This window comes from Alnus glutinosa, chromosome 9 (assembly GCF_958979055.1).
Source record: "Alnus glutinosa chromosome 9, dhAlnGlut1.1, whole genome shotgun sequence".
NCBI classification, from domain to species: Eukaryota; Viridiplantae; Streptophyta; class Magnoliopsida; order Fagales; family Betulaceae; genus Alnus; species Alnus glutinosa.
This window is the reverse complement of record NC_084894.1, coordinates 22,541,573-22,569,144: the sequence shown is the minus strand read 5'-3', so window position 1 is coordinate 22,569,144 and position 27,572 is coordinate 22,541,573. Positions and strand designations below refer to the sequence as shown.

The 27,572-nt window shown below is 37.6% G+C and overlaps 4 protein-coding genes across 5 annotated transcripts; 1 reads left to right on the top strand and 3 right to left on the bottom strand.

Annotated features, from left to right (window-relative positions):
* Positions 1–289: 289 nt before the first annotated feature.
* On the bottom strand, positions 290–3,738 carry LOC133877529 (heat shock cognate 70 kDa protein 2-like). 2 transcript variants are annotated; one of them, XM_062315864.1, is made up of 2 exons: positions 3,270–3,738; positions 290–2,394 (listed from the first exon to the last, which is right to left on the bottom strand). In XM_062315864.1, the coding sequence occupies exons 1-2, from the start codon at positions 3,481–3,483 to the stop codon at positions 434–436; spliced, it is 2,175 nt and encodes a 724-aa protein (XP_062171848.1). In that variant the 5' UTR covers positions 3,484–3,738; the 3' UTR covers positions 290–433. The 2 variants fall into 2 exon arrangements, with proteins under 2 accessions (XP_062171848.1, XP_062171849.1); XM_062315865.1 differs by having other exon boundaries at positions 290–2,372; positions 3,270–3,357.
* A 5,522-nt stretch (positions 3,739–9,260) lies between these two features.
* Positions 9,261–14,717, bottom strand: LOC133876847 (protein FAR1-RELATED SEQUENCE 5-like). The gene is made up of 8 exons (XM_062315089.1): positions 13,701–14,717; positions 12,804–13,604; positions 12,333–12,419; positions 12,177–12,245; positions 11,646–11,896; positions 11,281–11,342; positions 11,112–11,173; positions 9,261–9,350 (listed from the first exon to the last, which is right to left on the bottom strand). The coding sequence occupies exons 1-8, from the start codon at positions 14,715–14,717 to the stop codon at positions 9,261–9,263; spliced, it is 2,439 nt and encodes an 812-aa protein (XP_062171073.1).
* Positions 14,718–17,194: 2,477 nt separating this feature from the next.
* LOC133877722 (inner membrane protein PPF-1, chloroplastic) lies at positions 17,195–22,573 on the top strand. The gene is made up of 11 exons (XM_062316103.1): positions 17,195–17,639; positions 17,954–18,064; positions 18,177–18,251; positions 18,381–18,441; positions 19,212–19,285; positions 19,397–19,501; positions 20,428–20,535; positions 20,630–20,733; positions 21,016–21,165; positions 21,249–21,372; positions 22,324–22,573. Exons 1-11 carry the CDS (start codon positions 17,316–17,318, stop codon positions 22,429–22,431), a joined length of 1,344 nt encoding a protein of 447 aa, XP_062172087.1. The 5' UTR covers positions 17,195–17,315; the 3' UTR covers positions 22,432–22,573.
* A 545-nt stretch (positions 22,574–23,118) lies between these two features.
* Positions 23,119–24,113, bottom strand: LOC133877723 (CLAVATA3/ESR (CLE)-related protein 46). The gene is made up of 3 exons (XM_062316105.1): positions 23,701–24,113; positions 23,443–23,510; positions 23,119–23,330 (listed from the first exon to the last, which is right to left on the bottom strand). The coding sequence occupies exons 1-3, from the start codon at positions 23,867–23,869 to the stop codon at positions 23,253–23,255; spliced, it is 315 nt and encodes a 104-aa protein (XP_062172089.1). The 5' UTR covers positions 23,870–24,113; the 3' UTR covers positions 23,119–23,252.
* Positions 24,114–27,572: the final 3,459 nt, after the last annotated feature.

Sequence of the window (27,572 nt, the reverse complement as noted above, 5' to 3'; positions counted from 1 at the left end):
TAGTTTATATATATTAAGGGTAGGTGGGGACAAATAGTCTCTGCCTCTACCTATCCTAACCCCTCTATCCATCCATTTTGGGAGGTGACTTCAAGGCACCATCGTAACGACGATATCTTTATAAATTTTGTCCCCTTTCAAGTGTTAAGGGTATGTTTTAGGGTTCTATTGAAAAAAAAAAAAAATATAATATATATATATATATATATATATATATTACAGCATACATACGTACCGTAGTTTTTTCAATGGTTAATATTTAATTCCAAATTTTCAATGGAGGAAAGAGTAAAATCAAATTTGAACCTTTGAAAAAACTGCAACACGCCACCTAAGCCAAATCTAACGAAATAAAAGTTAAAACACCCAACCCAAGGACACCCATAATACAATGAGAAGCTGAATCTAGCTATAAACTCTTCTCACTACCAGCTCATTGGTACATCTTGGCCATGAAAGGGTAACAAATACCCTCCAGCTCCTTCGTCCTATTCTCAAACTCTTGTGCCTCCACGAACTGGTTCCTATCAAGCGAGCGGAAGGTCTGCTCAATTTCATCTTCAGCCTTTGCCAAAGCATTCTTCACTTCTCTGATTCTGTACCTCATGTAGTAAGCACAATTTTCCAATACTTTCCTTGCCTCCACCTTCTTCTGATGCTCCCTATCCTCGGGGATGGCCTTCTCTGCCTTCTTCACCTTCTTCTCAATCATCTTCTTATGCTTCTGATCGACCTGAACCACATACTGCTGATCAGCCTCCTGAGCCTGGTTCATAATGAACGGTTTGCATATTCTCTCCAGCTCGCTCATCTCGTATTCAAATTCATCGGCCTCAGCAAGTTGGTTGCCTTCGACCCAATCAATAGCCTTCTCGATTGCATCTTCAATCTTCTTCCTGTTAGCAGATGGGACCCTGGCTGAAAACTTCTCATCTTTAAATGTTTTCCTCATGTTGTAAGCGTACTTCTCCAGTTCATTCTTTTTCTCGACCTTCATGTTATACTCCTCATCCTCAGCCTTGTACTTCTTCGCCTCCTCCACTAACTTCTCCATCTTTTCCTTGCAGAGCCGGCCCGTATTGGTGATTGTAATTTTGTTCTTATTGCCAGTGGTTTTATCCTCGGCAGAGACATCCAAAATACCGTCGGCATCAATGTCAAAGCACACATGGATTTGAGGAACTCCCTTAGGAGCAGGAGGAATGCCAGATAACTCGAACTTGCCCAGCAAGTTGTTGTCACAGGCTCTGCTTCGTTCACCCTCATACACCTGGATCGGCATACCGGGCTGGTTGTCAGAGTAGGTTGAGAAAACTAGCTCCTTCTTAGTGGGAATGCAGGTGTTTCTCGGAATCAACGCAGTCATGCCACCTCCAGCAGTCTCCAAACCAAGGGAAAGAGGAGTGACATCCACCAACAAGAAGTCCTGCACCTTCTCATTACCCTCACTGCTAAGGATTGCAGCCTGAACAGCAGCACCATAGGCAACTGCCTCATCGGCGTTAATCCTTTTGCAGAGCTCCTTTCCACCGAAGAAGTCCTGCAACAATTGCTGAACCTTGGGGATCCTGGTAGACCCTCCAACCAGAACCACATCATGGACACTGTTCTTATCCATCTTAGCATCTTTCAAACACTTCTCAACAAGCTCTATACACTTGGAGAATAAGTCCTTGTTAAGCTCCACAAAACTGGCTCGAGTGATGTTTGAGTAGAAGTCAATACCCTCATACAAAGAATCAATCTCGATCGGTGTTCTTGTAATAGATGACAGAATCCTCTTAGCCCTTTCACAAGCAGTCGACAACTTCCTAAGAGCCTTAACTCCAGTAATATTCTTCTTATGCTTTGCGTTGAACTCTTGAACGAAATGATTCACCATTCTATGGTCAAAATCTTCACCCCCCAAGTGGGTATCACCAGCTGTAGCTTTCACTTCAAAGATACCCTCTTCAATGGTGAGAAGCGAGACATCCAACGTGCCACCACCAAGATCAAAGATGAGCACATTCTTCTCACCAGTACCACACTCCTTTTCAAGCCAATATGCTAAAGCAGCAGCAATTGGATCGTTGATAATACACGTCACATTTAGGCCAGCAATGACACCAGCATCCATTGTGGCTTGACGTTGTGAGTGATTGAAACAAGCAGGGACAGAGATAACAGCACTCTTGATCTTTGAACCACAATAAGCCTCTGCAATCTCTTTCATCTTTATGAGAATCATTGAAGAGATTTCTTCAGCCAGAAACTGCTTTTCCTCGTACTTGTAGGTAACAACAATAATGGGCCTCCCATTATCAGGGTCAGCATTCATCTTGAATGGCCACAATTTCATGTCATGTTGCACTGAGGCATCATTGAATCGCCTTCCAATCAAACGTTTAGAGTCTTCATACCGCCGAAATGAACATCAACATGTAAACAAGTAATTACATTAAACATTCTTAGCTTCACAATAAGAACATTTGTCACCTGAATTTGTTGAACCCATTAGAAAGCAAAAAAAGGTCCAACTTTTTGTTAAGCTATCTCCTAGTTCAGCCAGTGCAGCAAATGCAGTAGCTGTCGAAAGTGCACCAGTTGATGAAGTCCAAGTTCAAAACAGAGTAGCATATGTTCCAAATTCAAACCAATTGGATAACACTGAAGCAGTTGCTATCGATCGTTAACATTGGAGAGGTTGTTGGTGATAATTCTTATGGTATTCAAACACAAACTCAAGCTACTCAAGCTACTCAAGCTGTATTATCAGATGACAATACACGATGGAATTCGAGTTCAAACACTGCATTACAGAATGGATGAACTCCAGCTGCTGAGACTAATTTTAATTGCAAATGTATTCTTCTTGTTATCCTCTTGACTCTTGTAAAATGTAAAGTGATAGATTAGATTATTTGAATATGAAAAAACGTATTGTAACTTATCTTAAACTCTCAATTGTAAAGTTATAAATTGATCAATACAGAACACGGTTGAATCATCTTGATCAACCATTTCATCATTCATTCTTTCACTTTTTATGCTACTTGGGGATTCGCCCGAAGCAAAAGACAGACCCCAGCGACTTAAAACAATTTCTTCTTCATTATCATGAAAGAAAACAGAACAACATTTTAAGCGAAGTCCAAATTTTCTCGCCTTCCGCCGCAATAATTAATGTCATTGACCAAGCAAGCTAACAGAACCCATATATGCATAAATAAATAAACCAAATTTTTTAATGTAAAACTCTTAACGGTATCAGAGAACCAGGAACTCACCAAAAACAGTGTTGGTTGGATTCATGGCTGTCTGGCCCATGGCCGCATCACCGATCAAACGGTGAGTCTCATTGAAAGCTACACAAGATGGTGTTTTTCGGTTCCCCAGATCATTGGGTATGATCTCCACCCGATTATGTTTCCAAACTGCCACGCAGGAGTAGCATGTTCCCAAATCGATCCCAATCGCCGGACCCTCGCCTTTCCCAGCCATAGCTTACAAGAATTGACAGGAAAAAAGATAATGAAAAGCAACGAAGAAATCTCTTGGGTTTTTCAAGAGAAAGATCAGAGACTCCGCAGTATAGTAATCGAGGAGTTTCATTCGTACAAAGTTCCGACTTTGGACATGCCGAGCCGGAAGACTTTGTTCGCAACTCTTCAGGCTTGTTTGTCGACTGATTACCTGAGTTGAAATATTAGTTGCCTGACCGTCCATAATCACCACAAATTCTATACCTTTTTTATCCGAATGATTGAAATATTTGCTATGGTGTGTAAATCAATGCATAAATTTTTTAAGAAAAAATTTCATTTATCACCCTTTATCCTTTATCCTTTACCACTTTTATAATTATAGTAGCACATGCACTCTGAAAACAAAATATGAAGAGCCTAGTAAACGTTCCTTTAAACCCGTCTGAATCATAATTTGATTCAGCTCTATCAGGCAATTAGTGAGATTAAAATAATTAATATTAATAAGATTAATAATTTCTGTTTTGAAAATCAAACTCTCACCTTAATACATATTTTAACCGCTTAAAAATTTTGTTGAGGACATTAAATCACCTACCATGATGTTCCTAACTGATACTAAAACGCATCACTTTTTTGTGCCATAAAATTGCATGCTGCAAGAAAATCAGCAGATAAGTTGGAAATAGAGCTTTTCGGCAACGCTGCTAGCTAGTGATGCTGCTATCAAAGTTGTTCAGAACCGAACGGATGGAAAAATTTGCGCCACAAATTTCTAAGATATTAGATTTTGATCATTAATGGCCAACTAGATTTGCGTGTCAAACAACAGAAATCTACCAACTGGCCAATTTTACGTGTCAATAACATAGGCCGATGTGTGTAATGGCTGCCGAATTAGAATTGTTATGTAAATTATGTAATCACATGACCCACGCAAATATCTCATAAATCTTTTATAAAGTTGATAAATAGCGTAGTAAAGTTTAGAATCTTTAAATCAATGTTATTCGAGTTATTGTTTTTCTTTAAGGGAGATTACTAGATTTGAATTTGTGTTAATTTCTTCTTTTTTTGCTGTCGTAATTTTTAGACTCTAGCAGCACTTTTTATTGCTTTAGCATCTTTTGATGGTTGGTGATGTTTTCAAGTGGAGATGCAGATAGGCTTGTACTAACGTGTTCTCCTTTAGCTTTTATAACTGTCTTGCGCCGTCCTTTAAGAGAACTAAGTCATTTGTTTGACTATTTTCATATCATTTGTAATTATTTTAATGTTGTTTTAATTTGGTTTGGATCTAGTACTTTTGGGGAGCCCACCCATTTTTTCATTAATAGGATCATTCACTTCTTATTCCTTTTGAGAGCCCCTTCTATACGACAGTGGCAAAAAACAGTGGATTTATGCCCACCAATAACCACTTGACACATCAGCTAAAAGCAAAAAATGAAAATGTTGTTGAAGTAGCCAATCCTTCCCTCTCTTCTAATGAAGTATCCCACGATTCCAAAAAAAAAAAAAAAAAACCCCACTGCCCAAATGACATCCGCCGGTCCGCCCCTAATCCTCCCCAAATCACTATTTTCACGATTTTCATACCTGCGTTAACAACAAAGCCTACAATAACAGCACATTGGTTGAGGCATTTCATCAAACACCTTATGTGCATATTTGAATTTTTGTTTGCTTTGGATTACACAAAAATATTTTGTTCCCTTTAGATTATACAACAAATCCTCCCATAATCAGGACTGAAGAAAGAATTAACAGAGGAAAAAAAAAAAGAAACACAAAAATCCAACTATCATCAATGGAACCCATCTTCACCGAATCACCATCTTCACGCCCATTAGCATTTTGTGGTAGAACAAGACAGACAGAGAGAGAGGACCCCAACGTTGGCTCTGAGAATCATATGTGAGCCAATTGTGAATGTGGGGAAACTAATTAGAGAGAGACGGAGAGAACACAGACAGAGAAAAAGACGGAGTGGGCGGACTTCGTGTGTTTTCTTCAGAAGTCCCAACGTGGCGAGGGCGGCGGCGTTCGGGCCTGGGCAGCGTTCGTGTGTTTTCTTCACCGCCCATTCAATTTCTGTAATGGCAACGTCTGTGTATGAGTTGAAGAAGATCGGGTGTTTTTATTCTATTTGAGTTTCTTGCTCAGTGCTTACGTGTCAACGTCTAATTCGCAGACAAAATGTTTCTAGTTTCTGCCATAACCTGATAGAAGTTATTCCCATTCCTTTTAGGTCATAAGTGGAAAGATTCTCCCTTGTAATTCTTTTCCTCTTTCTACTAAAAAAAAATAATTAATTAAAAAAACCCATCACTAAAAAAATATTTAAAGGCTAAAAGTGGGTAAATAACGAACGAGATAGGCCACGTCAGCCACCAGTGAGTGACACATCGCTCCGCCAACAAACATATAAGGGGCATTTCAGTCATCACGCACCCTACATTCAACAAAATGACTAAAAATCCCTCACTTTTCTAACCTGGCATTCACGGATTGGCTCAAACAGTCCATTCCTTAATTCACATGAGAAATGATACTGGTACACAAAGCTTACAACAACGTTACAACAAAGCTTACGTGGAAAGTGGGTTTAAACCTTTTTTTCATTTTTTTAATATCACATAGCCTTTTCGTCAAAACCGGTTGGGGGGAAATGAAAAATTTCATTTCCCCCCAAAGCTGAACGAACGCACCCCCCCTCTCTCTCTCTCTCTGAATTCTCTCCGTACAGTCCCCGTCCCCAACCCCTCCGTCCGTCAGAAACCGCCGCCCCCAGCCCCGCTCTCTCTCCCGCTCGCCCCGCTCTCTCTCCCGCCGGATCTGCCGAGCCCAGCCCCGCTCTCTCTCCCGCCGGATCTGCCTGCTCCGTCCGTCGGAAACAGCCGCCCCTAGCCCTTCTCTCTCTGTGGCCTGATCTGCCTGCTCCGTCCGTCAGAAACCGCCGCCCGCAGCCCCTCTCTCTCCAGCTCGCTCCGGACCGCCGCCCCCAGCCCCGCTCTCTCTCCCGCTCGCCCCGCTCTCTCTCCCGCTCGCCCCGCTCTCTCTCCCGCCGGATCTGCCGAGCCCAGCCCCGCTCTCTCTACCGCCGAATCTGCCGCGTCCAGCCCCGCGATCTCTCTCGACGGATCTGCCGCCCCCAGCCCCGTTCTCTCTCCCGCCGGATCTGCCGCCCCCAGCCCCGCTTTCTCTCCCGCCGAATCTGCCTGCTCCGTCCGTCGGAAACAGCCGCCCCTAGCCCTTCTCTCTCTGTGGCCGGATCTGCCTGTTCCGTTTGTCGGAAACCGCCGCCCGCAGCCCCTCTCTCTCCAGCTCTCTCCAGACCACCGCCCGCAGCCCCTCTCTCTCTCTCTGGCCGGATCTGCCTGCTCCGTCCGTCGGAAACCGCCGCCCGCAGCCCGTCTCTCTCTCCCGCTCGCTCCGGTGCCGGTCGTCCCTGTCCCTCCAGTAACTCTGTTTCTCTCTCTGAAATTATTGGATGGTGTTGGTATTTGCTCAATATGCTCTCTACTTCTAATAAATTTGTTATATATCCTTTGCCGTTACCTGCTCTTGATTTGCAGTATGGTCTGGCTACATTGTGAGCTTCTTTATTTAGATTATAAAATAATTGTTTCATCAGGTTTTTTGTGTGTTCTACCGTTGGCATACAGGCTGTATCTGATGATGAAGCTGAAAAGTATGAGAGGGCGTTTATTCTCCAGCTGCTAGGTTCTGACGGCTCTAGTAGTGGCAAAGAGGTACTACTTTCTCAGTTTAGCCCTTTGATTTGTATAGTTGAATGGTCTTGTGAATCGGTTGTTCTGTGTAACACTTGCTAATCAGGATATGTGGTTTATGAAGTTTAACAAACTTTTGGACATTTTGACATGTGAGCAAATTATGCAAATGAATATTCATTCATTGCTATGTATGTCGCCCTTACCTATTCGATGTTTGGGCTTCTTGTGGGGTAATTTAGCTCCTACTTATGAATTCTGGATTTCCCCAGCTATGTTGCATGAACATTGGTATGTTTTCACATGTCAATACTTGGAAATAGATCTGGTTGAGTCTTGGGATTGCTGAAGAATGCTTAACAGATGTGCCTGTTTAGCTTAGCATGTTCATCATGGTACTGAAATGACATGCCTGTGGTATAAAGAGGTAAGAAAATTAGCATATTGAAACAGCTGCCTTTGGTTATAATTATCTTTATCAGTCTGATGCACTTGTTAGGTATGTCTCCCATTTGTACACGGCATGGGACATCATACATTTAAAAATCTTGGTTCTTGGATATGGCCTGTTAAACTTGCATGTTTTAGATATTTTAACCCCAAAGAACTGAGTTGGATGCATCTAGGTTTTTGTTAGTATATGGTGTTTGATTTTTGTAGTAAATTATGCTATAAAGAGTTGTGCTCATATTTGATTTAGGCCACTTTGCACATGTTCTGGTACTTAGTTTTTACTCTATTTAGACCTTTTGAATTGTAAGATGATCAAGTCCCTGATTACGATTTTCTGAAGTGTGTTTGTTTGCTTTAAAATAAATATGAGGATCTCGGCATTGAAAAAAGGGCAAGAGTAGTTTACCCGATTGGCATGATTATTATTATTATTATTATTTTATTTTTTTTGTGTAGGCCCGAAAAAATGTCAGTAAATAGTGATGCGTCAATACCCCATCCATTATGTTACTGTGGAGTGCATGCACGTTTAAGGTACTCATGGACTAGTGACAACCCCGGAAGAAAGTGGTACGGTTGTATAAAGTATAAGGTAATTTTAAAATTAATTATTTGTGCTTTATGTTTTCCTTAGTAATTTATGACATTTACTATTATATTTTAACGCAGAAAGCTGGGGATTGTGATTTTTTTATGTGAGCTGATAACCGAATGACTTCTTATGAGAAGAGATTGGAAGAACATATAAGAGACATAGAGGAAGGGAGACGGGCTGATATTGAGAAAGTTGAGAAGATGACAATGGCCAATATTGACAGACTTAAGAAACTAATTGAAACAAGACACAACGAACAATATGAGAGACTTCGGTTGGAGTTGGGTCTTAATAGAAAAATGTTTTGGGCAGCAGTAGTTGTAATCATTTTGGACATTGTAATTTATTTTAGTAGTTATAGCAGTTCTGAAGTTAGCTACTTGATGTTAGAATGAAGGATGAAAACATTATTAGGTTAAAAATTGTCATTGTCAGATATTTTATGTTCTTATTAGTTTCAGAATAGAAGTGGTTAGGCAGAAGTGGTTGAAGGAAACCTTACTTTTGCCACTTGGATTTCCCCCATATATAATGATTGACACTTCTATTTAAATGCTATTTAACATCTCTTTTCTATAGTAGTAGATATGTAAGTGCATTAGCAACTTTAAATCTGAAGGGGGAGATCGAAGAAAATGATCAAATGGCAGTGCTATGTTCGGGTTGTCATTTGACATTGGTCTCTGTTGGGTAGTCAAGAAAGTTTTCCATTTCCATTAGCTCTAGAACAGCCCAACATGGGAAAAATTACAAAGTAAAATCCAAGTTGTACAGAGATGTGATTGCTAGAATCCACCAGACTGATAGAAATATGGGTTGCCAAGTGAGGGGCAAGCAAATACAGTTATTGCAAAAAAGAATCTCCTAAAAGATAAAAGATATATAAGGTCCATTCATACAAGTGGATATAACAAGTCTATCGATCTAACTTCTTAAAAAGAGTAGAAAAGGTAACAACATGAAAGGCAGACTTCAAAATTTAAATCCACTAGCATTTTAAACAAACACCGCTCAGACAACTTGGTAATTCTCTGTGATTAACTGTGTTCTCTGGGCATGCTTCGGAGGGGCTCCACCCTTGAGAGGTATCACATTTACAACCTGCAAGAGGAATTTAAACAAAGGCAAATGAAGTAGAAAGCTAAAATTATCTCACAATATCAAATACGAAGGAAGAAGAGCAAACATTTAGAAATTTAGCATGTACCATTGGTTTAATAAAATGTTAATTTAATTGAAAGTCAATTTAATAAAGATTACAATCATCTTCTTGTAAAGACAGAAGAACTATCTTTAGAGGCTGCAAAGCAGTACAAGGTGACCTGATGAACTCGCCAAATATTCAAATGTTTAAAGACTGAATTATTGAATTAGGATGGAGTTTGGGGCAGGCAAATATATTTGACGAACAAGAAATCACCCACCCAAGCATGTTGCATGAGGCACTTGTTTGACTATGGCTGCAGCTATACTTCCTAGCATTCGAGATGCTCACAAGCAGAGAAGACAGATAAAACAATCATGGAGTTTAAAGACGGTTAGACTCTAGTTCTTCTATCAACAGGCCTCACCCGATGCTTTGATGGTCAAAATGTTAATTTGGTTTAGAAATTTAGCATGGACCACTCCAAGGCAGAATTCCTCGAGTCATACCTACAATGAAATCTGACAGATCTACTTCTTTCAACTGATCCCTAAGGGAAACCAGAATTGGCTCAGCAACACGGGCTGCACCTAAACCAAAACTTCTATTGCTGAAGCACATTTTGTGTTAACGCTAGGAGGCCATAGTTTAATTGAAAATTGCCTGCGCTCGGAATTCAATGTTGTGGCATCCATTGCAAAAAAAACCTACAAATGCAGGTCACAAGTATGTTAACCGTTTTCAAAGACTAATGAAAAAATCTATCAGCAGATGATAAGATGTATAATGGGTTAAAAATAAAATCTTCAAGAATTAAAAGATAGGTGTGATAAAACTGTGTAGCTGGTATCAAATACTCAATTTTAAAATAAAACTACCGGGGGAAGAGAAAAGAATAGTTTGAGAAGAAACAACACAGAACAATAGTGTTCAAAAATAGGAAGTCAGATTTCTAACATATATGAATATGCATCCATACATACAGAATAGAAGGGATCATTAAAGAAGTAACTTAAACTAGAACATTTCCTACGAAATGAAACATTTACTGATTTCCTGGGAGGAGCATGAAAAGACGCTAACAAAAAGCAGTGGCAAGGGACGTAAAGTTCAGAGAAGCAAATAAACAAAGAAACAAATGTTTACATATTTTTTCATGAAGCATACACATAAGAATTTTTCATGCGTATATCTACGCATGAAGATAAATATTATGTTTTTCCTAAGAGTTTCTGATGATGCAGAATAACCATGATACATAAAGAAAGCCATTCTCTCCAGGGAAAGAGTTTCCACTAACAATAACATTACCATGTCAATGCCTGAAGATGAGAAGATACATAACTTAAAAGAGTAAATGACAATATAGCATGGGAAAAAAATGAAAAAACTAGAATTGAAGATTGTTTACAGAAGCAGAAGAAAGAATCTCTCATAGAAATATCTTGACTTAAAACAAAGTACAACCAGCAAACAGCAATCATTATACACTGCGCTTCTATTTTTGCATTAATGATAATTTGCATCATCTACGCGACCTCAAGACAATTGAGAAGCTAATAAGGTGAAGTCATCAAAAAATCACAAAACAAGTCAGGATCAATGGATTACAGTCTGACTTGGATAACAAGTTTGACTTTAGAAGAGTTAAAATCAAAACAAGCTAAAAACTTATGATCATTATGTGCGATACTGAAATATACACATATCCAAATTACCTTTTGAAATATTGGATAGTTAGCTTTGTATCTTGTGCATGGAAATGCTAAGATCTCAAAACCTGCAATCACCCAAGACAATCCTCAACTACAAACAAACAAATTTAAATAAAAACTAATATAAATGATCTAGTTGCGGTGCACAAAAGGCAATATTATGAACACAAACCTTTGTCCATGTATCTGTTGTAAAGCTCAATCAACTGGGTGTAGTTCGTATCTGAAAACCCACTGTTTATTCAAAATCAACCAACCAAAATGTAAAGAAAAAATAAATAAATAACATAAAAAAGAAAATAGCATACACCATCCAAAATTCACCTACATCTCTTTAGCTAGTACACAACATATATGAACATCATATAAGAACCAAAAAAAAAAAAAAAATTACAATAAAATAAAATAGAGTCGTCAATCTTTTCCAGTACATCCAGGAGTCCATTAGCTCCATTACAACTCCGACACAAATACCATTAACTATCATATTGGCCTCAAGGTGGAAGTAAACCATTCATCAGAAGACGTATAGTTGACCGCATAGCATCAGTATTTGTCGGCAGGACACTTATATGGTTGAGTGTGGCATAGACTTGATTGAAGATGGGCCGCACATGCATTTCAATTGCCGGATCAGTTGGAATTATGGAATTAAAAACGTCTGTCATCCAAGCAATTATTTCAGCTGGGTTGGTATTGAAACAATAGGGTAAAAGCCAGAACAACTGGAGTAATACTTCTTGACTCAAAGGCAGAGGATCCATAGTCAAGACCCACCGTATATCAACCTGAAAATCAACGTTAATATTCAGACATCTAAATTGGATGCATTTTAATAACACAATACTATCAATTGATTTACCTTGGAGCATAGCCAATTCACATTGACACATCACGCATTTGTAAGGCTGTACTGAAAGCCTCTTGGTATTTGTGTTGGCTTATCAATGTAGATAACAAATTTATGGGGTCCATTGACAAATTCACCTGATACACACATGATTCGTTTCCCTTATTGTACGCATATGAATGAATGCCAACACAAAATTTGAAAAACGCAAATTATACCTGAGAAAGAATAGAATGATGGTGACCACTGAACGTGTGAGCAACTGTCGATGACGAAGCGACAGAATCCTGCAAAAACAGACATTGAATAAGTACGTGAAATATCAAATAATTGTCAAAAACCAATTAATAAATAAAGAGATGTTGGCTAATCACCTGAGTACTATGATCGCGAGCTGCAGAAGGCACAGAAGGCAATGGAGATTGACTAGTGTTGTCTTGATTTTCCGTTGATTTGGAGGCCTACAATTAAAAAATGGTTTATGCAATGTGGAGAAGTACACATGTTTTTTAAGTAAGTAAAATGTGGACAGAAGTAATAAAAATAATAAATAATAAATAATAAATTCACTAACTTGATTTTTTCGTTTCTTCGTTTTATCATTGTTGTTTCTTGGTGGCTTGCTCGATGCTTTGGATTTCTTCACCACTGTTTCTATAACAGACACCTTTCTCTTTGTTCGTGGTCTCCCTTTACAGTCAATCTTCACAGGACTAAGCACATTTTTGCAGCTAGAAGATGCGACAGTAGCTGAATTGCCAAAAGATTGATTTTCGCAACGCCACAACTCTTTTAATTGATCAATTTTTTTCCATTAGTTCCATGCAATGTTTCTCCGTGTTTACCGACGTCAGCGACAGTAATTCTTCCAAATTGTTTCTCACTTTGTCATGTATTTGGGCATGTGGATTATCACTAATGGCATCATAACTACTCTTAACCTTCGAGTACTCTCGCTTAATATCTTTCCTCCATCTGTCAAGAACATATCTTTGTGGCAGAGTTGTCACTTTCTTTGTCCGTAACACGGAAAGTGAATGCCTACATAAGATGCCTTTTACTTCAAACAATGCACATGTGCACTTCACTTCGAGTTCATTTTCATTGAAGTAAACAAGAAATGTCTTTTCTATTAAGTGATCTCCAACTGCAACATATTCAACAACTTCGAAGGTAGAAATCGCACCTTCACTTTTGAGAAGAGCGTTATTACAAGACATCATTTTCACAAACTGCTCATGTACTTCTTTGAACTTCGCATTTGTGTAAACAACTTGAAACTGTTTCTCTAATTGCAAGGCACTTATACATGGGATTGTGCGATTGAAAGAATCGAAATCAGCACGTGCCTCACTCTCGACCATTCTCCTTAAAGCGTTATCATATTCATCAACAAATTCTTTCAATGTGGTTCGTGAGTGCACGTAACCATAAAAAAATGCGTTCATACTTTCACTTCGATGTGTAGTACTCATTCCCGCCCAAAACGTATCTTTCATGTATGCCGGCACCCAAAATGTCTTATCCATATATAACCCATTCAACCATGCATTATCATGAAGATTATACTTCTCCAGAAGATCTTTCCAATTTTCCTCATATTCTTCACATGTTTGAGAGTCATACAAACATTTATTAATGGCACCCTTAATGCCATCAAAATTAGCATGTGATCCAAACTTTTCAGGCAATTTTTTTAAAATGTGCCACATACAATATCTATGACGACTTTCAGGAAAAACAATAGCGATTGCATTTTTCATAGCTCTATCCTGGTCTGTCATAATTGCTTTAGGGGCTTGGCCATTCATGCACTCCAACCAACATTTAAACAACCACACAAATGTGTCTGTATCCTCTCTTGAAATTAGTCCTGCCCCTAAAAGTATAGATTGACCATGATGATTCACTCCTACAAAAGGAGCAAATGGCATGTCATATTTATTGGTCAAATACGTTGTGTCAAACGTAATAACATCTCCAAAGAAATCATACGCTGCCCTACTCCGTGCATCAGCCCAAAAAACATTTCTTAACCTACAATCATCGTCCACATCTATTACGTAGTAGAAGCCACTATTCTGCTTTTGCATTCTTCTGAAGTAATCACAAAGTGCTTGAGCACCACCTTTACCAAGATTGAGTTCTCTTGCCTTGTTAATATAATTCCGACAATCTCTCTCTCCAAAGGAAAGATTCTCAAACCCTCCACTTTCAACAACTAATGAATTGAAATTTTTACAAAAACGTATTCCTGCTCTGTCATTTAGCTCAAGTCTTCTTTTCGCAACGTCACTAATTTTCTTATTGCTTCTAAAAAATCTCGCCTTGCCCGGGCTTAACGAATGATTATGCATCAACTCAACTTTACTCAAAAACCACGTTCCATCATCACATAAATTTGCACAAATCCTAGCACCACACCCTGTTTTATTTGAAATTGGAATTGGCTTCGAACAATCACTTGTTTTAGGTCGCTCTGCACCTCCACGAGTACATATAAGCATTGCGTAACCTTTTCTACCCTTCTTTTTTCTCGAGCTTCTCTGCGCTATACCAAACCCAGCTTGCTTAGCATACTTCCTATAATAAGAGCAAACTTCGTCTAATGAACTAAATGTCATTGATTCTTTCGGCTCTTCAACTTTCTCATCATCCTTTAACACCACAAGTAGTACCACATTTTCTTCCTCATCATTCAACTCTTCATCTGAAATAAATGTCATTAAATCCTTCGACTTCTCAAATTTTTCACCCATATCTATCCAAAAAAGTATACAATATGTGTTTATAAAAAAGCCTAGAATAATAATGAAGAAAAAACAAAACAAAACTATAACTCAAACAAAAGTGAAAAAACTAACCATTTTGACGGTCATCTTGATGGGTTAGATCATCGTCAAATTCACCCTCATTATCCAATCGTGAACTTCAAGAGTCCATTTAGAAAAGTGCTATATTAAAAAGTAATATAAGTTAATTGAATGAAAAAACTAAACTACATAACCTTAAAAGCATGTAATTTGACAATATTATACAAATTAAACTACATAAAGGCAGTCATAGCACTAGCTTTTTAATGCCTTCATTTTTCCTCATGGAAGTATGACAATAAAAAACCATAGAAATCGCGAGTATGTTTTCCTCATTGTACAAAAGATGGGGCACTTTTCACTAGACATATAATGACATTGAACAACTGATACAACAATTGTTCATAAAAAATAGAAGAAAAAAAAAAAAAAAATTTGTTTAGGATCTACTCAAACTTAAATAGACAAGGATCCAGGCAAAGTCACATATGATGCCTAAACCAAAAAAAAAAAAAAAGAAGATAAAATTCTGCTGTTTCTTTAGTTCAGCTCATATAATAGCCACCACAGCAATAATCATATCGGCCAAACAAATTAAAATGATAGCGCACATTATGGTGCTAAATATTATTCTCAACAAGAGTGTCGGGTACAAGCTAGTCCAATTTTACTTCAACAATGACAACCAACCTATGAAAATCTCTCTTCCTTTTACAGCTAATACTAATTTATTTTCTGTATTTTTTTTTCTTGTTCTTTTCAACAAAAAATAAATTGATAAATTGCCGCTTATGTTTACAGCTAGCAACAATCAGACAAGGGTTAAGACTTAGGGATGATCCTAAGTCCCAACTCTTAAGCTGCAGAAAGAGTCCAATAATACATAGATGCGTGCATGGATGGGCTATGGATCTACACTTAAAATAACAGTACGTACTCATAAATTCTCACAATATTTATTCGGCCATTAACAGAGGAAGAGGAAACCCAAAACAACCCCAGATTTTTTTCAATAAATTTACACCCATTCGGTTCCTCACTTCCTCAAATGCAACGTAGTTCTTGCTGTGCTGGGGTTCTGGAAAAGCATATTATGCATTTGCTTTTGACACTGTTACTATTTCTTAGAGATTTATTATTGTGATTTTGTGATATTCTTTTTGTTTTGTGCCTGACAAACCTCTTTTACTGAACTCAGGGGGACTCTATTTGCACTTTGCTACATCAGTCATTCATGAAATTACAACTGCCTTGGGAATATATTGCTTCAGGTGAGAATACCAGCCACAACTTTGGAATTTCACATTTCCTTTTTGCCAAACTTGATTCAAATAAGGTTTAGATTGGATTAGTGTTTTTTTTTTTTTTTTGGTTTGTTTTGAAATCTGGTGTTACTTTGCCAATTTGGACAGGTCTGACCCATTTGTCCAAATTATATTCAAATTTGTGATATATGAGCTATTAGATATCTTGATTACTAATTATTTTCAAATTTTTAATATCTTGATTACTTATTAAAATAAAAAAAAAAGATATCAAATGTTTGTATAAAATCTAGTTTGAGTGCAGGTGGTCCAAATTTTTATTTGGTGTAGGTTTGAATTAACTCTAGTTGGCTGGTTTATTTGGGATGTTGAATACGTGCTCATTATTTAACCTAGACCCTAGTATTTATCATCTTCCCAAAAGTTTATTCCCTTCGGTTCTTGTAAATGAACCCCGTGTACCGTCGTCCAACAGTGTTGAGAAAGAAAAATCCTCCAAAACAAATCAGCAGATTGAAAACGTCTGTCCTAAGTTTTTCTTTTGGTAAGCAAATCAGAGCATATTGAGCAAAATACAAACACCATTCAATAATTTCAGAGAGAGAAACAGAGTTACCGGAGGGACAGGGACGACCGGCACCGAAGCGAGCGGGAGAGAGAGAGGGGCTGCGGGCGGTGGTCCGGAGTGAGCGGGAGAGAGAGAGGGCGGTCCGGAGCGAGCGGGAGAGACAGAGGGGCTGGGGGCGGCGGTCCGGAGCGAGCGGGAGAGACAAAGGGGCTGGGGGCGGCGGTCCGAAGCGAGTGGGAGAGACAGAGGGACTGGGGGCGGAACTCCGGTGAAGGACCGGTGAAGGATGCCGGAGGCCGATTTGGGCGGCGGTCCGGAGCGAGCGGAAGAGACAGAGGGGCTGGGGGCGGAACTCCGGTGAAGGACGCCGGAGGGCAATTTGGGGACTGTACGGACAGACTTCAGAGAGAGAGAGGGTGGGTGCGTTCAGCTTTGGGGGGAAATGAAATTTCATTTCCCCCTCCAACCAGTTTTGATGGAAAAAAAAAAAAAATGAAAAAAAAGGATTAAGCTCACTTTCCACGTAAGCTGTTGTAACGTTGTAACCTTTGTGTACGAGTATCATTTCTCGATTCACATTGCCTTTTCACAAAATATTACGAAAATACGGATAATTCGAAAAACTCATTCTCTACCTTCCACTGCCAAGCTCTCCTCATCTCCAAACCGCTCTCTCATGAGAAGCTGAGCTCGCTATCATTCTCTTCACCCATGGCGAAAACCCTAATCTCATCCCCACCGTTCATCGGCGTGCCCCTCCCGTCCCTCTCTCGCCATGGCCTCCGCACCCTCCCTCACCGTGGCAGGCTCGTCACCACCAGAGTGAGGCTCAGCTTCCAGGACATCCCTCCCATCCACTCCTTCCACTCTCCGGTCGATATCTCTGCGGTCCTCACCAAAGTCGAAGGTCTTCTCTACACGCTTGCCGACGCCGCCGTAGCAGCCGACCCGGCCTCGAGTTCCGCCGACGCCGTCGTACAGAAAAACAACGGGTGGTTCGGGTTCATTTCCGACGCCATGGAGGTCGTTCTCAAGGTAATATACTGTTAGAATATTAATTAAATGACTAAATATAAATCGGCTGATTTACGTGACTCAGTATGATATTTATGCAGTGATCTTAAGTTTGAATCTCAACTCTATATTGTATCTTTCATTTCTTTTCCTTTTTTTTAAATTCATTGTTTCTTTTTAGTTTAAACTTTTGAGACAATTGATGATTTAAATAAATTGGTAATTGTGTAGTTTTGCGAGAAATGGTGAGCGAAACGATTTAATTTTTGTGATATGTAATTTGCTAGAGACAGATAAGTACGGTTTGAATGAATGAAGGGTTTTGATTTTGTTAGGTATTGAAGGATGGGCTTGCGGCTGTGCACGTGCCGTATTCATATGGATTTGCCATTATATTGCTAACTATTATTGTGAAGATTGCCACATTTCCTTTGACAAAGCAGCAGGTGAGTATTTGCTGTGAATGCACCAAATTTCAGTTGTGCCTGTAATGATATGATGTGCTGGATTTCGGTAGTATTAGTATTATTAGGTTGTGACATTCAGTAATATATGTAGGTTGAATCAACACTAGCTATGCAGAACCTTCAACCAAAGATTAAAGCCATTCAACAAAGATATGCTGGTAATCAGGTGAGACACATTCCGGGCATATGGATCTTCAATTTGGGAAACAAATTTTAACTTTTATATGTTATTTTTGGCCCCCAAGTATTAAGTATGGTTCTTTCTGATAACGCTGACCTGTTTTTCTCTTTTAAGGAAAGAATACAACTTGAGACATCAAGGCTATATAGTCAAGCCGGGGTTAATCCATTGGCAGGTATTTTATTAATGAATCTCTAAAACATTGCATTCTATTCTCAAATTCAACATTGCAGGTATTTTTTTTTTTATTTAAAAAAATATAAAAAAAATATAAATTGTCTTATTATATGGAGCTGGTGGATTAAATCTAGTATTAGTAACCCCTAGTATATGTTTATGTGGCAATTGGTGTTGGAATATGAGTTATAAATATATGTTTTTTTGTGGTTGGTGTTGGGATATGAGTTATAGTAGTCGAATCATTTTCATCTTTATCTTGATGAAAGTCCAAAATTCTTAATTTGTCCTGGGCGACATAGTTGGTGTGTCTTCTATTTTCTATAAATGTATATTGCCATTCCCAATACCTGTTTATGCCTGGTTCTTAGTTCTTTTCTTTTTCTTTTTCTTTTTTCTCTTTTTTTTCAAGGTCATGTTATTGTTATCTTCCCCTTCTCAGATATATTTCATCTACTGAATGCACTCATTGCCTTATGCTAGAATATTAATTAAATTATTAAATTCACTATTTTATATCAACTTAAACTTTTGTAATGACTGATTGTATGAGAATAGAGATTTTGATGTCAAACCTTGTCTCCGTAATTCCACATGTTGAGCCTCACTTATTGAAGGCGAGCCCACACGTGAAAGAGAGTATTAGAATATTAATTAAATGATTAAATTCACAATTTTCTATCAATTTAAGCTTTTCGGATAACTTATGATTTAACATCTTATAGTGCTATTCGTGCATATTAATATCTTATTCATTTTTCTGCAAAGGTTGTTTCCCAACTTTGGCTACTATTCCAGTCTGGATAGGGTTATATCAAGCTCTTTCAAATGTGGCGAATGAGGTAATTAAGGGGTTAATATCCCATCATCTTTTGAGTGATGTTATTGGACAGAAATTTTATACCTTCACACAAGTTGATCATTGCTAATTTTTGTGAAAATTGTACTCGAAGGGACTGTTGACAGAAGGTTTCTTTTGGATTCCCTCTCTATCTGGTCCAACTTCAATCGCTGCTCGACAAAGTGGATCTGGCGTTTCCTGGCTTTTTCCATTTGTGGTAATAGCCTTTACATTCCCATGGCTGTGAAGCAAAAAAAAAAAATTTGTTCTGCTGCTTTTTTTATTTATGTTAAAGATTTAATTTGTTTGCATCAACTCTTAATTTAAACTCTTTCGTTGTCACGGAAGTTTTATTTGAGTCATTGATCATGGAAGTGTTAGCTTGACCTCTCAATTTGAAGCAGATATCTGCAACATTCAGTGATGCAGAGAGTTTGACCAGTAGTCAGGATGTGTTCAGTATTGTGGCTTGTTTGTTACACTGTTCTGCCTTCCAAGCCATCCTTAATCTCCTCCTGCCAAAGTAAATTGTATTAATTATTGATGGGTGATTCATTGGATATTGGGTTAGTTGGGTGTTGCTGACTGGCACAAAAATCTTTGCAAGTCCATCTTGTTTACCTCCCAAAGCAAGCAAGGCTCGTAGAATATATTTGGCAGATGGTTCATATGATAACATGTGATGTAGCAAGCGGAGAAGTTTCTAACAGCCTATGGAGATACCTTCAAAACATATGGGGAAATAGATGACCTTTCTTAAAGATGTTTTTTAGTAAGTTATTTTTGTCCTTGCTTTGAGGTAAAATTGCCCCTAATAATGGGTCATTTCTGAAGTTTGGAAGGTTAAGTTTGCCTTGGTAGGTTGTTGTTTCTGCTTATCCTTCATGTTTCTCCCTTTAGTTGGATAGATGCACGTCGTGGGTGGTAAGCATGTCCTATGATACAGATGAGCTATGTTCCATGTGAACCTTCAAGGATCTACATAATTAGATTTGCACTTTACAATAGACGGTTAGGCAAACCTGCTTTAATTCATTGGTTGTATTTTCTACATTTGTTGCACTTAATGGCCAAGGTTTTTCTTTTCTTTCTGCAAGCTTGTGCATCTGATATGGCATTTACAATATAGAATTCTTCGTGCAGGATGGCCATCCACCTTTGGGCTGGAATGACACTGCAGCATACCTTGTTTTACCTGTCCTCCTTGTTGCTTCGCAGTATTTTTCAATGGAGCTCATGAAGCCTCCCCAGGTAAAGCATAAGCCTCTTCACTGACCATTTTCACTTCCCTCTTCTCTTTTTTCTTTCTAAGCATTGTGAAGCTGTGATTGTCTTCTTTTGTCAGACTGATGATCCAGCTCAAAAGAATACACTTCTTGTTTTCAAGTTTCTTCCGCTCATGATTGGTTACTTCTCCTTATCTGTCCCATCGGGATTGTCAATTTACTGGTTGGTTTCTCTTTAACAATTTTACTTTTCCTTGTCTGTCCCTTGGGAATTGTCTGTAACCATTTACATTCTTATGATGATAACTGGTGCATAGATATATCTCTTTTCAATATATCCTGAGTAGTTTATATGTCCATAAGAGTAGGTATTTGAACTAGTTTAACACTTTGGGGTAGCCCAATGACCTTACGATTTTGCTGCATCTAGTGATTCTACCCCATAGTTTTGTGATTTGTTCAACTATGCTGAGCATGCTTGCATAATTTACCATGTGGCTTTTAGGTTCACAAACAATGTGCTTAGCACGGCCCAACAAGTATGGTTACGCAAATTAGGTGGTGCAAAACCTGTTGTGAGTGAGAATGCTGGTGGAATCATTACAGCAGGACGTGCAAAACGAGCAGCTTCTCAGCCAGTGCAGCCTGGTGAGAGGTCAGTTTTACATGACAGAATGCGTACTAGTATCATCAGCTTCTTAAAACAAATGCCTTACTGACAAAAATGGCAATAAACAGGTTTAGGCAGTTAAAAGAAGGAGAAAATAAAATGTTGAGCAAGGCACTACCTACAGAAGATGTGGAGACTCTGGCTTCCACATCTAATTCTGACGATGATTCAGAAGAAGAAACTAAGGACAAGGTGAAATCCAACTTTTAGTTTTTTACTATCCATTCAGTTGGAGTATCGTTGGTCATGTCCTCCCAAATCAATCTGTCATGAAATTATATTATTTTGTTTTCATTTTGTGAATAAATATTTTTAGAGAAATGAAAAATAAAAAGGAGCTCCATATATTCGGTGGTCATGAAACTCATGCACATGGAAGGAGCTCCCAAATCAATTTACTATATTTTCTTCATTTAAAGCAAAAGAGAGTACTAGTTGAATGTTTAGGCTCATCAGGTTGGTTTGATTTGAAAAGGAGTACATTTAGTGGGACCAAGGAATCAAAGGTTCAGAATTATCTTGTTTGTTGTAAATTTGAAGTGCTGAGAGCCACTGTAGCACTTCTTTCTGATATTCGTCCTTTGTGACTTAAAACTGATGATGTTAAAGAAGCAAAAAGAGAGGTAGTCATCTTTGACAGAGTTGAAATTGGATCCATATGGCAGCATGATCATGAGATTGTCTTGACTGTGTGGAGGCAGTAGTTGGTTCCACTGCCTAAGGTTTGTCATTTCAGCTATTGTTGGGAAGACATTGATTGGACCTTGGCTTAACATCAAACAGTTGAGGAGTAGGGAATAATATTGGTAGGCATATGTCAGAGACATTGAAGTGGAAAGCAGATCATAATTGTCTGATGTTCATAAATAATAACAAATTCGTAGCAAGATTAAAGTTAATTTCCCTTCAGCACAAGATTAAAGTCAATGCATATGTGAACTTAGTTTTATTTTGAAAGAGATTTAGCAACTGCTTTATTTTTTTATCTGAAATGGAGAATCATTATCAATCTTGACAACCCCTCCACCTTAATTGGGATCTGAGATTTGGGTGCTTATTTTTATTTTATGAACAACTTTTTTTTTCCCTGATGCTTTTGTTTTAAACTGGCTTTTTAGAAACTAACTTAGAAGTTTCTGACAGGGCGAGGAGGTTTTAGAAGAAGCATATGCTTCTAGTGTTGGCAAAGAAGTCCCAAATTATCCGCGCCCAAAGAGAAGCAAGCGATCAAAGCGGAAGCGTGCTGTATAAAATGACCGTATACTGTATGTTTGTAGTTTATGGTGAGTCCTGTATATCTCAACAAATTGTATTTTGGTTAATATAGTGGCCATTTTTCTGTTGGCTCTTTCATCTTAAAAATAAAATTTGTTCCCCACATTCCTCGGTTCTAGCCACGCGATTGTTTCACATGTTTTGAATAACTATTTTCCTTATGAAATTGGATACCATAAAATCCTTACTGTCTAAATGTAACACATCATTTCAAGCTGTCTGTATATGACAGCAATCTCATTCTTGGAAGATCTTGTGAAGCAATGTTTATAGTTTATGTTTAAATAGCTTAAACTTACAGATTATTGAAAGAGAAAACTTCTTTTAAGTAAGACATTGTGTTGATTCTGGTGGCGATTGGTTTTTCTGCATTTGGAAACTTTACGCAGCAAGCCCGATGATGTTCGCATGGTGTTTTTTTTATGCTTTTTGTAAAAATGGTTGAGAAAAATACCCATTTTGCAAACAGGGGATCCCCTTTCATCTCAACTACAATGCAAACCAAAAAAAATCTAAGTTGTGTAGAGAAATTTTATGCCTTGGTTTCTTTGCATGTTTGGTCATTATAGGCTGGAGTTTAAATCTTCTGTTGAAAGATTTTGGTGGAGATTTAGCTTATGGAAATTCTAGGATGAACACTAGCAATTGGTCAGTAACAAAGGCTTTGAAAATACACATCCCCAACTAATTTCCATTTTTGTACAAGCACAACACCCTAAAGAACAGCTTTTCCAAGCTACATGGATATATCTGACCTTGTTTTTCTCAAAATATGCAGAAAATGTGCATCCATCTATTCATTGTTTAGACGGTGGGCGGTGATTCCCCACCGGGTTGGGGCCTGATGGGCTTTTATGAATCTTCTTCCCTTCAACCTGTTTTTCATCATTCGATAGATCGAACAGTTCATTCTTTTTTTTTATGGTATTTCTTTAAAGAATAATTATAATAATAAAATAAAAATAAAATTGTACTCCTTATACTTACCCAACTAGGCAAGGCATTTCTATTGTGCGACCTTAAGCTTGGTTGTCCACGTCTGAGCCTGAAATGAGCTGCGGCAACATAGAAGAGCAGAATACAATGATACATTAGTGCTTGTAAGAATAAATGTAGGGTCTGCTAACAAGAGTTGGCCTCTCTGGTAGAATTATTCAGGGACCGGGGACCTGAGAGGCGGCAGTTTATCTTGTGGCAATATACAAAGAAGAGGAGAAGGAAGAAAGGGTTGTAGCACTAGCTTACCTGATTCTAGAGCTTGGACATTGGCAGTGAAATAAGGGTGTTGAGAAGCTGGAAGCAGGAGGAGGCATGCTAGGAGAAGAAGATGGATTAGAGTCTGTATTGTCATTTTGCGCATTAGCTTGTGCATGCTTCTTCTAGTGGGCTGTGGATGGGGGTTTTGTAGGAGCATGAAGAAGAAATCATAACAAAAACTAGAAAAAATAGGTGGGAAGATTTTGTTAAAAGTGGTTGGGAATCCTATGCTAATGCCATTGCATACTGGATTGATAAGAGATTATGAATCTGGGTTTCTCCTCATTGTGAGTAGACTTCTTCTCTGTCATCATTGCGTCCATGATAAATTTGTAAGGACTTATTATTCTGTTGTGAGTGCTTCAGCCGTGCTGTCGGCATGGCATGTAGGGACCTGCTCTTTCAGTGTTTGAGTTCCTGACATTATATATAAAAGGTCTTGGTTGTTCTTAATTTGTCGTTTATGCAGACAACATTGAGATTAATTTCCACTAATCACACTTTTAAGTTGTATCTGAGAGTAAATTCTCACATTAAAACATTTCACTTCCCCATCCTCCTGATTGCCCATTATAGGCCATGTTAGTTTGTACTTTTGTTTTGTTTTTGTGTTTTGCTTTCACAATAAATACCCTAACAAATAATTTAAAATGCAAAATATTTTTTATTGTAAGAATATTTTGATAAAACATGTGCTTAACTTTTATAAGGGCAAGAGCTAACTTATAATTTTATATTTCTATGCATCTACAAAACGAGTATCTTCAACTATGAATATTGTCAAAATTAGGCGTTGCAACAAAATTGAAGTTAATTTTCTAACTGATTTTTTGATTTTGTGCATTGAAAGAAAAATTGCTACGAAATTTAGTACAAATTCAATCGTAGGTGATTTTCGAGATCTAAAAAACCTTCGAGTTTCATTTTTATAGGTGTTTGAGTTGAAAATTGAAATATATTAAGAAACAATAATTTTGTTTATTTTGGGGTTTTAAATGACACATGCATTGACCAAAAAAAAATGCCCAGAAAAATCTAAAATAAGTCCAAAAAGAGGTTCAATGAAAGCCCAACATCCAAAAAAATACGCCTAAAATGTTCAAATTTAAAAGTGATTATGTGATACTGTTATAGTTTTAAATAACTGTTAATCACCTAATGCGAGGCGGTTACGATTATAAAAATAAAATAACTACTTAAAACGTTTATGATTAGCAGTTAAACCCAATAACCGTTAACTATTATCGCCTTTTCAGCCCGGTGAATCCTTCGAATAATAATTTCCGTCCTGTCTATACATGGACGTGAACAAGTTTCTCGTTTTATTCATTTGGCAGCACCCTATTCCTTTCATGCACTTATCTTTCTAGCAAAAGTTGAAAAATAGTGGAAACAATTGTAAGACAAAACCCTTTTTGCCTCATGGTGCTGAGCCCACACTCCTACCTACCAGATTACTTATAATAATTTACTGTATATGAAGTGTGTATTTATGGTTAGAAAATGATAGGTGGGAACAAACAACCGTCCCTTATCACCCTCTTTTATTTTTTTTAATAAAATATATATATATCTATAAATTGGTCCTTTGATGTCACATCAAATGACAAATTTTAATCTTTTTTTTTGCTTTAAAAATGAAAAAGGGGGTGTTGGGGGACGAACATGTATCCCTGTTCTTTATGGTTTTACAAAATCATGGGTTCAAGAAAATCATCTATTTAATTGTTAAAATATTATTTATTAATTTAAATTTGTTAGATTAATAATAATTTAATATGATATTAAATAGAGGTTCAAAAATCAAACCTCAAACTCTCCACTTACCCGTTTCAATTAAATATTCAACGCTGATTTAATCTTATTTGGTGTTGTACACACCTACATATCAATCTTTAATCAAAATACCTATTTTTCTATTATTATCTCTTCTTTCAACATTAATCATTGATTACCTTCTCAACTAAGGATTTTGGCTACGGGGAGGGTAGGATTTTGGTTTTTAGCTGAATGAGATGTATTTATAGATTCACCAAAACGATGTCATATAATAAAAAAAAAATTAATTAGGTTTAATATGTCGTTTGGATCAAAATTAGTAAGTATTTCTTAAACAATTTCGACTTCCAACCCGACTTTGTTATAAATGCAATATGAGTTTCGACATCTAACCCGACTCCGGTCGAAAGTCAACCTACCCGTGTCAAAATCAGGGACGGAGGAAGGGGGGTTGGCAGGGCCATGCCCCCTCCCCCAAATTTCCTTAAAAAAAAATTTTATAGGTGAGAAAAAAAAATTAAAAAATATAAGATAAAAATAAAAATTTAACTTATTTGGTTCTTAGCAAAATAAAAATTCGGCCATTTGACCCTTGCCCATCAAAACTTTTAACTCCGCGGTCAAAACTTATTCGGATGTCGAATCCAAGATTTTTGCCCCCACCCTTATTTGTCATAAAAATCTTGAGCAACTCTTTTTAGCAAGGAAAAGGAGGTAGTTGACGGCAGCAGTAGCAAAGCAAGATGAGTTGTAAAGCAAAAACTTGAATCTAAAGTCAAATCACACATAATAGTTACTTCTTCCCTTTCTTTTCTTTTCTTTCTTCTTTATTATTATTAGGTGCTAGGCGATAGTGACTTGTTTGGGATTTGTTGATTGCTAGTTGCTACCAAATTAGATTAATCACTATCCACTATTGAGTTTATAATAAAATTTTAATCAAACAGTTTGGCTTTGGCCGGGGAGGCACAGTTTTGAAAAGAAAATAAACAAAAAGTAAGACCAATTGATCGCTAATGCCATGGTTAAGACCTCACAATCAATTATCGTGGCCTGCTAGGTAAAGAAGTGAGGCTTAGAGCCAATCATATCCCGACCCACTGACCGTTTGAAGGTTCTCGGTAGGTGCACCAAAGAGAATTTATATTCATGTACGTCACTGTAATTGTCTGCTAAGAGAAGGAAGTTACCATAGCATGTATGACCATTTTAGCTTCGCATTGTCAATTTTCTTTTGCCTTAAAGTTTCCTTCAAACAATTTTATTAATTTAAGCATCGAAGGCATTGCTGTTGACACACCTAACAAGCTTCTCTACTTACCTCTCATCTCTATTTGCAAGCATCAATCCTTAGCCAAACTAGTCAATTATATTAACATTTTTTTTTTCCTTGGTGTTTTTAAAGGATGAATTAGGTAGAAATATCAAGTTTTCATAACTTGGATAGTAAAAAATTAAATGGACATCTTTATCCATGTGAAAAATTTACCCATATAAAGAAAAATCAAGTTTTTACTAAATCACCTTTGAACTTCCTTCTTTTGGGTGAAAACGTTCTGATCATCTGCTGAATTATTGGGCCCAATGTGGCCCAGCAACATCACTCAAATGGGCCCTCCAAACTTTTGACAACCCAAAATAAGAGCATTCACAATGGATGTTTTAAAGAGACATTTTCTCAGTATTTTAAAGACCGCATCTAAAATTCACCCTTCATCCGATTTTTCTCTACAAAGGATTATTATTGTTCATCCTTTATATCCTTTTTTATTTTTTTCTCTCCTTTAATCTAATAAAAAACTAAACTTCCTCTCATCTTTTTTATGATTGAGAAATGATTCATACACTCATTTCTCACAACAGCTTCACAACAAGCTGACGTAGCTGGTAATATTTTATTATTTTTTTACAAAAAGAAATAAAAACAAAACAAAAAAATAATAAAATATTATCAGCCATGTCAGCTTGTTGTGAGGCTGTTGTAAGAAATGAGTGTAGAAATCATTTCTCTTTATGATTTCCCGTTACGTGGGACCCATTTTCCAACCTAACAAAAAAAAAAAATCGTTTTCTAAAATTTA

Bases quoted from the DNA above. Each gene is read 5' to 3' on its own strand.
- LOC133877723 (XM_062316105.1), bottom strand. From the start codon at position 23,869: ATGCTCCTACAAAACCCCCATCCACAGCCCACTAGAAGAAGCATGCAC. The intron at 23,511-23,700 runs GTAAGCTAGTGC...ATGTTGCCGCAG, and splicing joins TGTCCAAGCTCTAGAATCAG to CTCATTTCAGGCTCAGACGT. The intron at 23,331-23,442 runs GTAAGTATAAGG...GATGAAAAACAG, and splicing joins GAAATGCCTTGCCTAGTTGG to GTTGAAGGGAAGAAGATTCA.
- LOC133876847 (XM_062315089.1), bottom strand. From the start codon at position 14,717: ATGGGTGAAAAATTTGAGAAGTCGAAGGATTTAATGACATTTATTTCA. The intron at 12,246-12,332 runs GTGATTAGCCAA...CTGTTTTTGCAG, and splicing joins CTCGCGATCATAGTACTCAG to GATTCTGTCGCTTCGTCATC. The intron at 11,343-11,645 runs GTCAACTATACG...TTGAATAAACAG, and splicing joins ACAAATACTGATGCTATGCG to TGGGTTTTCAGATACGAACT.
- LOC133877722 (XM_062316103.1), top strand. From the start codon at position 17,316: ATGGCGAAAACCCTAATCTCATCCCCACCGTTCATCGGCGTGCCCCTC. The intron at 19,286-19,396 runs GTAATTAAGGGG...TTGTACTCGAAG, and splicing joins TTTCAAATGTGGCGAATGAG to GGACTGTTGACAGAAGGTTT. The intron at 21,373-22,323 runs GTGAAATCCAAC...AGTTTCTGACAG, and splicing joins AAGAAGAAACTAAGGACAAG to GGCGAGGAGGTTTTAGAAGA.
- LOC133877529 (XM_062315864.1), bottom strand. From the start codon at position 3,483: ATGGCTGGGAAAGGCGAGGGTCCGGCGATTGGGATCGATTTGGGAACA. The intron at 2,395-3,269 runs GTGAGTTCCTGG...GGCGGTATGAAG, and splicing joins TCCAACCAACACTGTTTTTG to ACTCTAAACGTTTGATTGGA.